This window comes from Cynocephalus volans, chromosome 6, assembly GCF_027409185.1.
Source record: "Cynocephalus volans isolate mCynVol1 chromosome 6, mCynVol1.pri, whole genome shotgun sequence".
Taxonomy (NCBI): Eukaryota; Metazoa; Chordata; class Mammalia; order Dermoptera; family Cynocephalidae; genus Cynocephalus; species Cynocephalus volans.
In genome coordinates, this window is record NC_084465.1 from 114,350,064 (window position 1) to 114,362,335 (window position 12,272).

The 12,272-nt window shown below is 56.6% G+C and overlaps 1 protein-coding gene and 1 long non-coding RNA gene across 9 annotated transcripts in view; one reads left to right on the plus strand and one right to left on the minus strand.

The window, feature by feature from the left end:
• On the plus strand, window positions 1–8,020 carry SH2B1 (SH2B adaptor protein 1). Of its 3 annotated transcripts, none has more exons than XM_063099066.1 (11): window positions 1–81; window positions 1,333–1,729; window positions 2,083–3,107; window positions 3,381–3,482; window positions 3,750–3,841; window positions 3,953–4,128; window positions 6,234–6,437; window positions 6,642–6,853; window positions 6,985–7,156; window positions 7,622–7,721; window positions 7,902–8,020. In XM_063099066.1, exons 3-11 carry the CDS (start codon window positions 2,172–2,174, stop codon window positions 7,918–7,920), a joined length of 2,013 nt encoding a protein of 670 aa, XP_062955136.1. In that variant the 5' UTR covers window positions 1–81; window positions 1,333–1,729; window positions 2,083–2,171; the 3' UTR covers window positions 7,921–8,020. The 3 variants fall into 3 exon arrangements, with proteins under 3 accessions (XP_062955136.1, XP_062955134.1, XP_062955135.1); XM_063099064.1 differs by having other exon boundaries at window positions 6,985–7,209; window positions 7,902–7,991; XM_063099065.1 differs by lacking the exon at window positions 1,333–1,729 and having other exon boundaries at window positions 3–81; window positions 6,985–7,209; window positions 7,902–7,991.
• The window catches only part of LOC134379832 (uncharacterized), a 7,449-nt gene continuing 1,717 nt past the window's right edge, over window positions 6,541–12,272 (minus strand). For 4 of the 6 annotated variants that reach the window (XR_010023836.1, XR_010023839.1, XR_010023835.1 and 1 more), the window contains exon 3: window positions 8,596–9,220. This is a non-coding gene — a long non-coding RNA (uncharacterized LOC134379832). Of the gene's footprint in view, window positions 7,172–7,743; window positions 7,819–8,595; window positions 9,221–12,272 lie in introns of those variants that run through there. The other 2 variants (XR_010023840.1, XR_010023838.1) reach the window with 2 other exon arrangements.

The following is a 12,272-nucleotide window of genomic DNA, read 5'->3' on the forward strand; positions in this document are numbered from 1 at the left end:
AGCGCCCGTTGCGGAGGAGGGGGGTGCAGGGTGCGGGAGCTGCCTCCGCCGCCGGAGCTAACCGCGGGGACCGAGATGCAGGTGGGACCGGAACCGGAACCCCCCTCTTCAAGTGCCTCTTCCCTCTCCGTGACCCGGCTTCGGCCCCTGAGAGGAGCCTTGGGTGGGGGTGGGGGTGTGGGGCCGGGAGCAGGAGGGGCACTCGGCCCCCGAGAGAGCAGCAGACAGGGCTGGTCCCCAAGAGGCTGCGGCCCCGGGGAATGGGCGGGTGGGGGGTGTCCAGGGAGTAGGGTCGGGTCGGAGTGGATTGACCACCGGGTCTAGAGGGTCCGAGCCAGGAACGGAGCTTGCACCCTCCGCCACCTGCCCTTCGGGAAATAACAGAACTGAGCCAAGAGGCAGGTGCACCGGGGAAGTGTGTCTGAGTCCTGCTTGGCGGAAGAGAAATTGAGTCACCAGCTCAGAAGCCGCAGGGTCAGCGGGCCTGAAGGGGGCTGGGTCTGCCTGTGGTGCAGAGGGTTGGGTGGGCCTGTGTGAGCTGAGGTGGCCTCTGGCTGGAGATTGGGCTCTGCTGAATCTGCACCTCTTGGCTCGGTTCCCCTGTGCTCCATGACTCCCGCATCTCCTGGCTGCTTCTCGTTGGTTTGGAATTGTCCCTATGGTTGGGGCCATCTGAGTGTGTAGGGCCTAGGCCAAGGAAGAAAGGGAGGAGCTGCCCACCTATAGCTGGCTGTGGGTTTGAACAGGAGTATGAGGTCGCTGAGGGTTTGGGGAGACTTTCCTGAGCTGCCCTCGCCCCAGTTCTGGGCCGTCACCTTCCAGTATAGCATGGGGGAGGAGCACTCACAAAAGAGCCGTGGGTTGTAAATTCCACGCCCGGACCTTGGGAAGGCTCTTCCTTTCTCTAATTTTTCTTTCAGAAAGCTGGAACCAAAATATTGTTTCCCCCCATAAAGCTAGTAATAATAGTAGTCATTTATTGTGTGCTTACTTTGTATTAAGCACTGACACGTTCCATTCCATTTAATTCTCCCAACAATTCTAGGGAGTAGGGATCATTATCTCTGTTTGACAGATATGAAAACTGAGGCTCGGCGAGGATGTTTAATTTTTTCAAGATCACGCAGCTAGTAGGTGGCTGAGCTAGGGTTTCAGCCCAAGCCTTACTCCAGAACCCACGGCCTTAATCACTATGCTAACCAGTCTTTAGGACACACTCCCGGGGAGGGAAGAGGGAGGTGAAAAATTCTGAGGCCCCCTGTTATGTTTTATTTACGTTGTGGCCAGCCCGGACTTGCCCTGACCCAACCCCTAGTCTCTCCTCTGGTGCAGCTACCTCTGGGCCCCAGACTGAACTGGCACCAAAGAAGCGGGCTGTAGCCATTCCAAGCATCCTTCACACAGTGCTTGGGTGCTGGACTCAGGTCAGCTTTCGAGACAATTGCTGTTTCAATCGTTCATCCATCCACCCTCCCTAATGAGTAACCTCCCTCCTTCGAGCTGGACCAGAGGATGCATGAGGCAGGGTCTCTAAGCTCTATAGTCCCAGCTCCCCTCTGGCGCCCTGAGAGCAGGGGCGGTAAGGAGCTATGGCTGAGGCTGGTCCAGCCACTTCCCGGGGACAAGGACCATGCAGTGGGAAAAACAGTAGACTTGGAGTTCTGAAACTTTTCTGAGCTTCGGTTTCCTCATCTATTAGAGAGGTTATTAAAACCTCTCCCAGGGAAAGGTAAGATAACCAATGGAAGCCTTTAGAATGGCACATGGGAAGGATCCGTCTTAGAGAAGAGAGGTGATTTGGAAAGGATTCCTTTTTGGAGGAAAGTGCTCCACAGCCCTCTGTTGCTCCTGGGAAAGTGGTCGCAAAGGCAGCAGGACAGGCTCGACATTGGGGAGCCAGTTGACTGTGGTTTAGGGGGTGTGAGGGTCTGGGCGAGGGAAAGGAGGCAGGTTGGTTCTCTTCCCCATTGCTTTCCTAGGAGTCTAAACCAGAGTAGGGAGTCGCTGGCTGGGGGTGGGACTCTGTTCCTGGTCCCACCTCAGCAGTGACCCCGTGTCTGTGCCTCTCTCTTCCTTTTGCAGCTGCTGCCGCACACCCCGCGTCTTCTGGCCGTGTCCCTCTTTGCTGCCCCTCCCCACAGGCTCCCCCTCTCTGCCTCCTGGGGACCATCATGAATGGTGCCCCTTCCCCGGAGGATGGGGCCTCCCCCTCCCCCGCCCCGCTGCTACCACCCCCTCCCCCAAGTTGGCGGGAGTTCTGCGAGTCCCACGCCCGGGCTGCCGCCCTGGATTTTGCCCGCCGTTTTCGCCTCTACCTGGCCTCCCATCCCCAATACGCGGGGCCTGGGGCTGAGGCTGCCTTCTCCCGCCGTTTTGCCGAGCTCTTCCTGCAGCACTTTGAGGCTGAGGTGGCCAGGGCCTCTGGCTCCCTCTCACCACCCATCCTGGCTCCCCTGAGTCCTGGTGTGGACGTCTCGCCACAAGACCTGTCCCTTGAGAGCTGCAGGGTGGGTGGGCCCCTGGCTGTGCTGGGCCCTTCTCGATCATCTGAGGACCTGGCCGGCCCCCTCCCTTCCTCAGTCTCTTCTTCTACGACCTCCTCAAAGCCGAAGCTAAAGAAACGCTTCTCCCTCCGCTCAGTGGGTCGCTCTGTCCGAGGTTCGGTCCGTGGCATTCTGCAGTGGCGGGGGACCGTTGACCCTCCCTCCCCAGCTGGGCCCCTGGAGACCTCATCAGGGCCACCAGTCTTAGGTGGAAACAGCAACTCTAATTCCTCTGGCGGGGCTGGGACCATTGGTAGGGGACTGGTTAGTGATGGAATGTCCTCTGGGGAAAGATGGACTCACCGTTTTGAGAAGCTGAGACTAAGTCGGGGAGGGGGGACCCTGAAGGACGGCACAGGGATGGTCCAGAGGGAGGAGGTGCTGAGTTTCATGGGGGCTGAAGAGGCAGCCCCTGACCCAGCTGGAGTGGGCCGGGGAGGTGGGGCAGCTGGGCCTAGCTCAGGGGTAGGAGGGCAGCCTCAGTGGCAGAAGTGTCGCTTACTGCTTCGAAGCGAAGGAGAAGGAGGAGGAGGAAGTCGTCTGGAGTTCTTTGTACCACCCAAGGTGAGGCCCAGGGGAGGGTGGGTGACTGGGAGCAAGTGATAGAACGACCAGAGCGGTAACTCAGCCCTACTGATAAGCCATGGGGTTTACTGCTCACACACATAGCTTCGCTTATGTTTTGTTTTTAAAGCTAGCTCCTGGCTGTATGTTAGTAGCTGTGGGCAGGACTGAGAAAGCAGTGTTATTACCTTTTGTCTAACTCCCCTAGGATGTAGAGGGAAAGATAGTCTCTGCACACCAAAAACCTAGATCTCATTCCCTCTCCCAACCCAGGCTTCTCGGCCCCGACTCAGCATTCCCTGCTGTACCATCACAGATGTCCGGACGACCACAGCCCTGGAGATGCCTGACAGAGAGAACACGTTCGTGGTTAAGGTAGGAGCTCTGAGCTCCCCACTCCCTTGGAATGCGTATGTTGGGGAGAAAGCTCTCAGCACATTTAAGCAAGTGACATTGGCAGGAGGTACACATGTGTCAAGTGCCTTGAGAATGTGTCCCTGGCTGTGGCTTCTCTGGAAGAGGGGGAGAAGGGGAGATGTTCTTGTTCTCATTGGGGGTGGATTAAGGCCTTGGGAGCTGGACATGACCTAGGACTCCTCCCTGACCCGTGACCTGTCTGAGACCCTCCCCTTATCTCCATAGGTAGAAGGCCCCTCGGAGTATATCTTGGAGACAGCTGATGCTCTACACGTGAAGGCCTGGGTGTCTGACATCCAGGAATGCCTGAGCCCAGGGTGAGGAGCCTGACTTCTGTCACTGAAGGGACTTGATGATGGGGGTGGGGAGCAGCCTCTGCCTCTCACCTGGTGACTTTCCTCCCAGCACCATTTTCCCTGTCTCTGCAGACCCTGCCCTGTTACCAGTCCCCGCCCCATGACTCTCCCTCTGGCCCCTGGGACTTCGTTCCTTGCAAGGGAGAACACAGACATCCTGGAACTGCCCTGTCTGAATCACTCAGAGAGTCTGCCCAGCCAGGATCTGATGCTGGGCCCCAGTGAGAGCAACGACCGCCTGTCGCAGGGTAAGGGTGGAGCCTGAGGGAGCTGGGAGTCTCCAAGCCTGCCACACAGAGCCCCCTGCTCACAGACCCCACAGCCTCTCTCCGGACCATGTGCACCCCATTCTTGGTCCCTGGCTGCCCTACCCCCACCAAATGATAAGTATCATTTGTCCCTGAACATGCTGAGCGCTCTCAAGCCACAGTTTTTTTTTTTTTTTTTAAAGATGACCGGTAAGGGGATCTTAACCCTTGACTTGGTGTTGTCAGCACCACGTTCAGCCAGTGAGCAAACCGGACATCCCTATATGGGATCCGAACCCGTGGCCTTAGTGTTACCAGCACCGCACTCTCCTGAGTGAGCCACGGGCCGGCCCCACACAGTTTGTCATTTAGAACCATCACCATCACCACCCCACACAGGCCCCAAGCAAACTCCTATCCAACCTTCTATGGCCAGCCTTGTTACTTTTTCCATAAGTCTCCTGCAGGCCGCCACTCTGGCTGGAGATAATGGTTCCCTTCCTGAAGCTTCTGGGACACTTTATAGAAATCTTTGTTTTTTTTTCTGTGTATACGCTGATGGCACCACATTTTCTTTTCATTCTGTGCTTTTTGGCCTGACCCCCCCTGCCCCGTACCCACACACATATACACACGAAGACATATGTCTGCTGGCCCCAGCTTGCCTTTGTGTATTCAGCCTCCACTACACCCTCTTCTCCTGATCTTCCACTCTGAGTTTCAGCTCCACAGTGCCTAGCACACAGGTTGTACTCAGCGAATGGACAAATGACTCATAGAAACTTAGAGTTAGAATGAACCTAACAAGTCATCAGATCTCAGGCAGCTATGACCAGGGAGAGGAAATGACTTTTCTGAGGTCATCTGAGAATCACTGACAAAGATGGGAACTACACCAACCTGATTCCCAGGCCAGTGCTCTCTGCACTGCACGTGTGCCTGTCCTCTGAGCACTGACTGTGGACGACATTCATGGAGACTCAGGCCTGCCACTTGACTGGCCCTAGTGCATACCAGGCCCTGTGCTAGGCCCTGGGGCAGGATGGGGGAACTCAGAGATATCTGAGATGAGCTCCTTGCCCTGCATGGGCTCACAGTCTAGCTGGGTTGATAAGACTTTACTTCTTATAAAAAGCAGGTCCCCTACCAGGGCTGGCTGGTTAGCTCACTTGGTTGGAGTGTGGTTTTAAAACACCAAGGTTGGGCCGAGCCCGTGGCGCACTAGGGAGAGTGCAGTGCTGGGAGCGTGGCGACGCTCCCGCCGCGGGTTCGGATCCGATATAGGAATGACCGGTGCACTCACTGGCTGAGTGCCGGTCACAAAAAAAAAAAAAACGACAAAAAAAAATAATAATAAATAAATAAATAAATAAAACACCAAGGTCAAGGGTTCGGATTCCCTTACCGGCCAGCAGCCAAGAAGAAAAAGAAAAAAGCAGGTCCCCCAAACAGAGTCTATGCTTAATGTCCTCTGAGCAGCACAAATGGGAAGCATCTTGGGAGCTCAGAGGAGAAAGAAAATGGGAAGGTGAAAGAGACAGGGACTGCTGCGCAGAGGAGGTGACAGAAAAGATCACGGCTTGAAGGAGGCAGATGGTGAGAGCAGAGACCTGAGGTGGGAGGGCCCAGGATATCTGGAAAAATTGGATGAGTTAATTGGGCTAACGTGGAGGGTATACAACGAATGCAAGTTAAGTTGAAGATCAAGTTGATTTATGTTGAGGATCATTGATGTCTTAGAGTTGGCAGCTTTGTCCTGTAGTCCAAAAAAGGACTCCTTTTTTAACATCAAAATATGTGAGGGGTTCTACCCGCATCTCTGCCACAGTCTTTCAGCTGTTGATTTAGAAAAGACATAGGCACGTTTGAATTCTAGGACCCCTTACAATAACAACTCTGCAGTCCCCCAGCAGTGCAAGAAATGTAAGGAGCTTCTGGTGAAAGCCATCGGGAGTCTCTGCCTGCAGAGATGTCCAGAAGGTCGACCAGCTGGCTCCGTCATCACACACAGGAAGGACTGCTGGTGGGGAAATGGGCCCAGGAGACCAGCCCTTCAGAAGAGGAGCTTCTTGAGTTCTCAACTTTGCCCTTCCATTTTTTTCCAGGGGCATACGGGGGCCTCTCAGACCGTCCCTCGGCATCCATCTCCCCCAGTTCCACCTCCATTGCTGCATCCCATTTTGACTCAATGGAACTGCTTCCCCCAGAGTTACCCCCCCGCATCCCCATTGAAGAGGGACCCCCAGCAGGCACAGTTCATCCCCTCTCAGCCCCCTACCCTTCCCTGGACACTCCGGAAACAGCCACAGGTACCAGAGGTGTGAGTGTGTGTCTCCAGGCCCAGTTGCCTGTCTTCCTGAAACTCCCATCTTAGGATCCTCAGGAATCTGGCCTAGGGGGAGGAAGATGATTTGTGAGGGGGGAGACACCTTGAGGGGAAAACAAGGCTTTTCTCCCAGGATGGGGGAGGCTTCCCTGACACCCCGGTTTCCCTCCCTCTCTCCTTCCTGAAGGGTCATTCCTGTTCCAGGGGGAGTCAGAGGGAGGTGAGGGGGACCAGCCCCTCTCAGGATATCCGTGGTTCCACGGGATGCTCTCTCGACTCAAGGCTGCCCAGTTAGTGCTGACAGGAGGCATCGGCTCCCACGGTGTCTTCCTGGTACGTCAGAGTGAGACAAGGCGGGGTGAATACGTCCTCACCTTCAACTTCCAGGGCAAGGCCAAGGTGAGTGACAGGAAAAGGCTCTGTTCTGTGCAAAGAGTGGGTGAATGGGGGACAGTGCTGTCCAGGGGAGGAGGATTTTGTAACCAGTGAGGACTCCAGCTCCCGCCTCACCGTTCTTGTCCTGCCCTCAGCACCTGCGTTTGTCACTGAACGAGGAGGGGCAGTGCCGGGTCCAGCACCTGTGGTTCCAGTCCATTTTCGATATGCTTGAGCATTTCCGGGTGCACCCCATCCCTCTGGAGTCTGGAGGCTCCAGTGATGTTGTCCTTGTCAGCTATGTCCCATCCTCCCAGCGACAGCAGGGTGAGCAGAGCAGGTCTGCAGGGGAGGAGGTGCCCGTGCACCCAAGAAGTGAGGTGTGTGTGCCAGAAAGACGGGGCGGGGGGCTGTGAGGAGGAGCGGCTTTGTAGGGGAGAGTAGGGGAGAGAGGTGCCCACGTGTGGGGGTTTGGAAGGGAACAAGGCACGCTGATAGGATGTAGGGAGGCAGAGGGCTCCTTGCTGGGGCCGGGAAGCAGCTGAGAATTGGGCTGGTGCATCCCATTCCATCAGAACCCTCTGTTCCATCAGCTGTCTGTCTCCTGGACCCATCCTCCCCAGCCTTGTCTTCACCCTTCATCACAACCTTGCCTTGGGCCTGCCCTTCTTGGGGATGCTCGGTCTGATCCTCTTCCCCCCTCCCTTGATGTCTGATGTCCCTGTCTGATCTCTCCCTTTCCTCCATCCCAACATCCCATCTGTCCCCACGTTGCCCCACCCCCACCCCCAGGCCGGGAGCAGGCTGGGAGCCATGCAGGGGTGTGCGAGGGAGATCGATGCTACCCCGATGCCTCCTCCACCCTCATGCCCTTCGGAGCGAGTGACTGTGTGTAAGTGTGGTCCTCCTCTCACCGCCGCCCATGATCCATCTTCCATGGATGGGGGGTTGCTTAGGAGATGGGATGTGGGAAAGATAGCACATGGCTCCTGGGGGGATGAGCGAAGGGGAGTCCACTGTGAGAGCTTGCCTCCCTCCACAATCAGTCTGTCTTCTTACCATTCCCATCCAGAACCGAACACCTCCCATGACCCACCCCAGCCCCCTGAACCCCCTTCATGGACAGATCCCCCACATCCTGGGGCAGAAGAGGCGTCGGGGGCACCAGAAGTGGCGGCAGCAACAGCCGCAGCAGCCAAAGAGAGGCAAGAGAAAGAGAAAGCGGGCAGTGGAGGGGTCCAGGAAGAGCTGGTCCCCGTGGTTGAGCTGGTCCCCATGGCTGAATTGGAAGAGGCCATAGCACCAGGCATGGAGGCCCAGGGAGGCGCTGGATCTGGAGGGGACATGGGGGTGACCCCAATGGTGCAGCTCCAGCAGTTACCACTGGGGGGCGACGGAGAAGAAGGGGGCCATCCCAGAGCCATTAATAATCAGTACTCCTTCGTATGAGACACCCCACCCTTTTGCCACTCTTTTTGCTCCCCAGCCCTCAGGTGATGGGATTGGGCTGAGTAGGGACATAGAGGAGAGGTAGGAATCCCCTCCCCACATGCTTTCTGACCCTTGTTGGCCAAGGGCACATATGCTGGTACAAGCAGAAGTTCAAGAGTTCTGTTAACTCCCCTGTTCATACACTACAGGTGCCCCTTCCCCTGGGCAGGGGATTTGGGCTCCATTACCTCCCTGAGGGGCTCTTACGGTCAGCCCCACGCCTGGGGGGCCGTTTCCCCATTAACCACCCCCCAGCCCAAGGAAGGGTGAGGGGAAAGGGCTGTCAGTTATATTAAGGTTGTTGTTGTTGTTTTAAACAAAATGGAGAAGCATAAATAAATACAAGGGTTTCTCTCAGTTCCATTGTGATGGCCAGTGTTTGCAGTGGGGACTGGGCAGGCACACAGGAAGGCAGCTCACCAAGTGTGTGAGCTCGAGCTGAGAGGCCAGAGCTGGCCCAGGTTGGGTCCCTGTCGCTCTCCAGTCTTGTGCTTTCGGGCCATCACTGTGGGCTGTCCTGCTTGCTAAGCAGTATGTGCACAGCTAAACAGTGCTTCTTGGGGTCTCCAGCAAGTTCTCTTGATGCGACAGGACAGCGAATGGCAGGATTGATCATCTCCAAGGGCCCTTCCTGCTCTGAATTCTTAAAGCTTCCTGCTCTAGGGAGAAAGCAGACAGATCGCAGGGGTGGGGTGGGAGCTCCGTGGCTGTGCTGGGAGAGGTTTAACGTGGTAGTCACAGTGTCTGGCTGCAGAGGGGCCCAAGGACAGGCTGACTGCCCCCCTTCTCAGAGCCAGGCTGGAGGATGGGTAACAGAGCACTGGCTTCCAGTCCTGGCTTTGCCTCATTTGCTGTGTGACCCAGGAAAGGTGCAGCCACTCTGGGCCTTGGTATCCTTATCTGTAAAATGAGAGGTTTCACCTAAGTCAGAGCTGCTGACAGGATCTGTTTGGCCTAGATAATGTTTCCATTTGAGTTTCACTTAAAAATTCAGATCATTGGCTTCTCTTGCAAATCAGAAGCTCCATCTTCCACACTGCTCCATCCCCACCAGCTCACCCTACTCACCTGAAGTGCCTGGCCCTGTGGGCATTTGCATATGCAACCTCCTTCCCTCCCTCCCCACCCCCCACCCCCCTCCACCCCCAGTTTAACACAGGCACTGCATTATCCTTAACTTGGACCTGTCATCCTGCGCTTCCCAGCTCTGGGGGTGGTGGGTGCCAACAGGAAGGGCACAAGGTCTGAAGAATCCCACCTCTTGTGCTTGGCTCTCTCCCGTCTCCTCCATCCACCTCTGCCTCTTACCATTCTTCCTCTCTCTTCCTCCCAGCAGAGTGGAGCCAACACTCTCATGCCCCTCAGCCTCTGCCTCCAAGAGGCCCTACCCATGCTCATGACCTTGCTATTCTGGGCCTTGTGTCCTGTTGGGAGATGGACAGGAGACAGCTGGGCTCACAGGCCACCCAGGCTGGGGGCTAGCTGGGGGAAGCCTGCTGGCCCTCTGTTTTGTCTCATCCCTGGGGCTCCCCCAAACCTTGGCCTCAGGAGACTAGAGATAGAATTGGCCTTGAAAAGGGGGTGGGGTGCTTTGCAGATCTGGGTGCTGTGTTCTCAGTGAGATGGTGAGCGAAGGCTGTGGCGCCCCTGGGTAAGCAGGGCCTGATCCTCCTAATCTTGCAGCAACTGGTGTTCTGAGGCTTCCCCTCCCCCAAACCCTGCCAGGCTTCAGGGACTTGCCTTCCAAAGATGGGGTGGGGGAAGGGTACGAGGACACCCGCCCACTCCCCAGACTGGCATGTCTTGGCCAGAGAAGCCTGAGAGACTATTTCCCTCTAAGCCGTAAGGCTTGGAACTGGTCAGGGATTGGCCAGACTGTTTCCATGTCCTTCAGAACCAGGCCTCTCCTATGCTCAGCTTCAGCCCTCAGTGTGGGAGGAAGAACACCTTTTAGCCCTGGGCTTGGAGACCCTCAGTGGGAATGGACCCAAGAGTGCCTCCTCGCTCCACCACCTCCATCCCAGGGTACACCTGCAGCCTCCCTTGGGGTAACCCCTTTGCAACTCTTAGTGGGTGGCTTCAGTTTTCCCCTCTGGGAAGTAGGGGAGGTAGAAACAGATAACCTTAAAGGCCCCACTGGCAGGCCTGTCCTGTAAAGCCTACTGCCTTTCCTCAGCCTCATGCTCTCAGCTCCCTTGAAGCTACCCATCTCTCCTGTTTCCCCTTCTCCATGTTTGGGCATTCCTGCTGCTGTAAGACAGTGGCCCCTGTCACTCCTCCAGGTGTTGGCGGGGAGAGGCCAACCAGTGCCAAAAGGCTTGGCGGTGCTGAGCTTGACTCTGGCCTGAGACGGTGGGTGCTGGGCCAGGTGGAAGTACCTGTTGATGGGACCCCTAGCACTCACACCCATTGTCTAAGTTCCCCCAAATCTCTCCCACCCCAGGTCACAGCAGGATTCTGCTTCAGGGGAGAGTTTGGTGGGACTGTGAAAGGGGGAGGGAAAGAGCACCTTGTCCTCAACTCACCCAGGAAGCTGCCCCTCCCCCAAGCCCAGGCAGAGGAAGAGAGTCTGGGAGGCTAAATCCTTCAGTTCCACCCACCCCTGCTGGCCATCCTCCTCCCCAAAAATGGGGGCTTCCCTTTCCTTTGCCCCGCCATCCTCTGCTTAGGAACCTGAGCCCCAGAGTGGGAAGCAGCCTTTAGAACCCTTTCAGCAGTCCATACTCTTTGTTCATTTCAGGAAACTGAGGCCTGGGAGAGGAAGGACTTGAGCCCAGGGTCACAAGACTCCTTCCCCTCACTGACCTTTCACCATTACTGTCATCGAACCTCTCCTCTGTCTTCCTTCCTCCCCTGCCCACACCCCACAATCCTGTCTGCTCCTCTAGCAGCTGCCCTGGTGATAACCCAAAGACGCCCCCATCCTGGAGCACGATGGGGAGGGGCAACTCAGAGCAGCTGCTTCTCTGAGGAAGCTGACACCAAGGCCAGCCGCTCTGCAACAACTTATGGCTTTGCACCCAGCCCCAGGGTCCCCACCCACCTGGCTGCTGCTAGCCAGCTCCCTGCTGTCCCTTTTCTCCACTGCTCCTCAGACTTCCCTCTGCCCCTGGTGGCCCCTCTCTGTTCTGTCCTCATTTCCCCTGGACCTGCCCTCAGGAATCTGCCCCCTCCCCATTCCTTTGGTTTGGAGCCTCTGCTGATCCACTCCCCCAGGTCCCCTTTCCTGGACGCCTCTTTCAGTGGGGCATGCCCAGCTCCTGAGCACACAACACAGGTCTGGTGCTCATTCCCTCTTGAGGACAGGCACATCAGGGCCTGAGTGGAATGAGGACCACATACCTCTAGGGTCTGCCATGTAAAACCCTTGGGTTAAAGACAGTGCAGTGTGGAGTGAGCTGACCCTCATTCCATGACTTGGGGTGGCCCCTGCCTCAATACTGAAACAGTTATCCCTCCCCCTCTGCCATCAGCACATTCTGTAGCCTCGGGTTACCCGGCTGCTTGGGTGTCCCATTTTCCTGGGGGGGGGGATTCCCTGTCAGGGGTGGGGGGGCCCTGCAGGCTATGTTCCCAGAGGCTTAGAGCGATGGGGGGGAGGGGGCAGTTTAGGGGAGAGACAGGCAGTCCTGGCTCTGCTCACCAGGGCCTGGACACTAAATCCCTTGTTGATGGCTGCAGCAACCCCTCCCAAGGGTAGGGTTACCATATTCTGCCCTGTCCCCTTGACCCTCTCCCCTCCCTACTTCCTCTTGTCTCTCTGGAGCCACTTCCTCTGGCCCCCAAAAGGTGTTCCTTCCCTCTTCAGTCCCCTGAAGGCTTACAGTAGCTCTGTTGCTCTCTCAGCAAAGTAGGTGAGGAAGAAGGAGACTGTGGAAATGGAAACAGATTCACGGCAGGGGAGATGGGAAGAGGGGTGCGAGGAAAGTGAAAGCAGAGTGGAAGAGGGCTG

Excerpts from the sequence above, each read along its gene's own strand:
- SH2B1 (XM_063099064.1), top strand. The coding sequence starts at position 2,172 with ATGAATGGTGCCCCTTCCCCGGAGGATGGGGCCTCCCCCTCCCCCGCC. Across the intron at positions 3,842-3,952 it reads CAGGAATGCCTGAGCCCAGG|ACCCTGCCCTGTTACCAGTC; the intron begins GTGAGGAGCCTG and ends CTGTCTCTGCAG. Across the intron at positions 6,854-6,984 it reads ACTTCCAGGGCAAGGCCAAG|CACCTGCGTTTGTCACTGAA; the intron begins GTGAGTGACAGG and ends TCCTGCCCTCAG.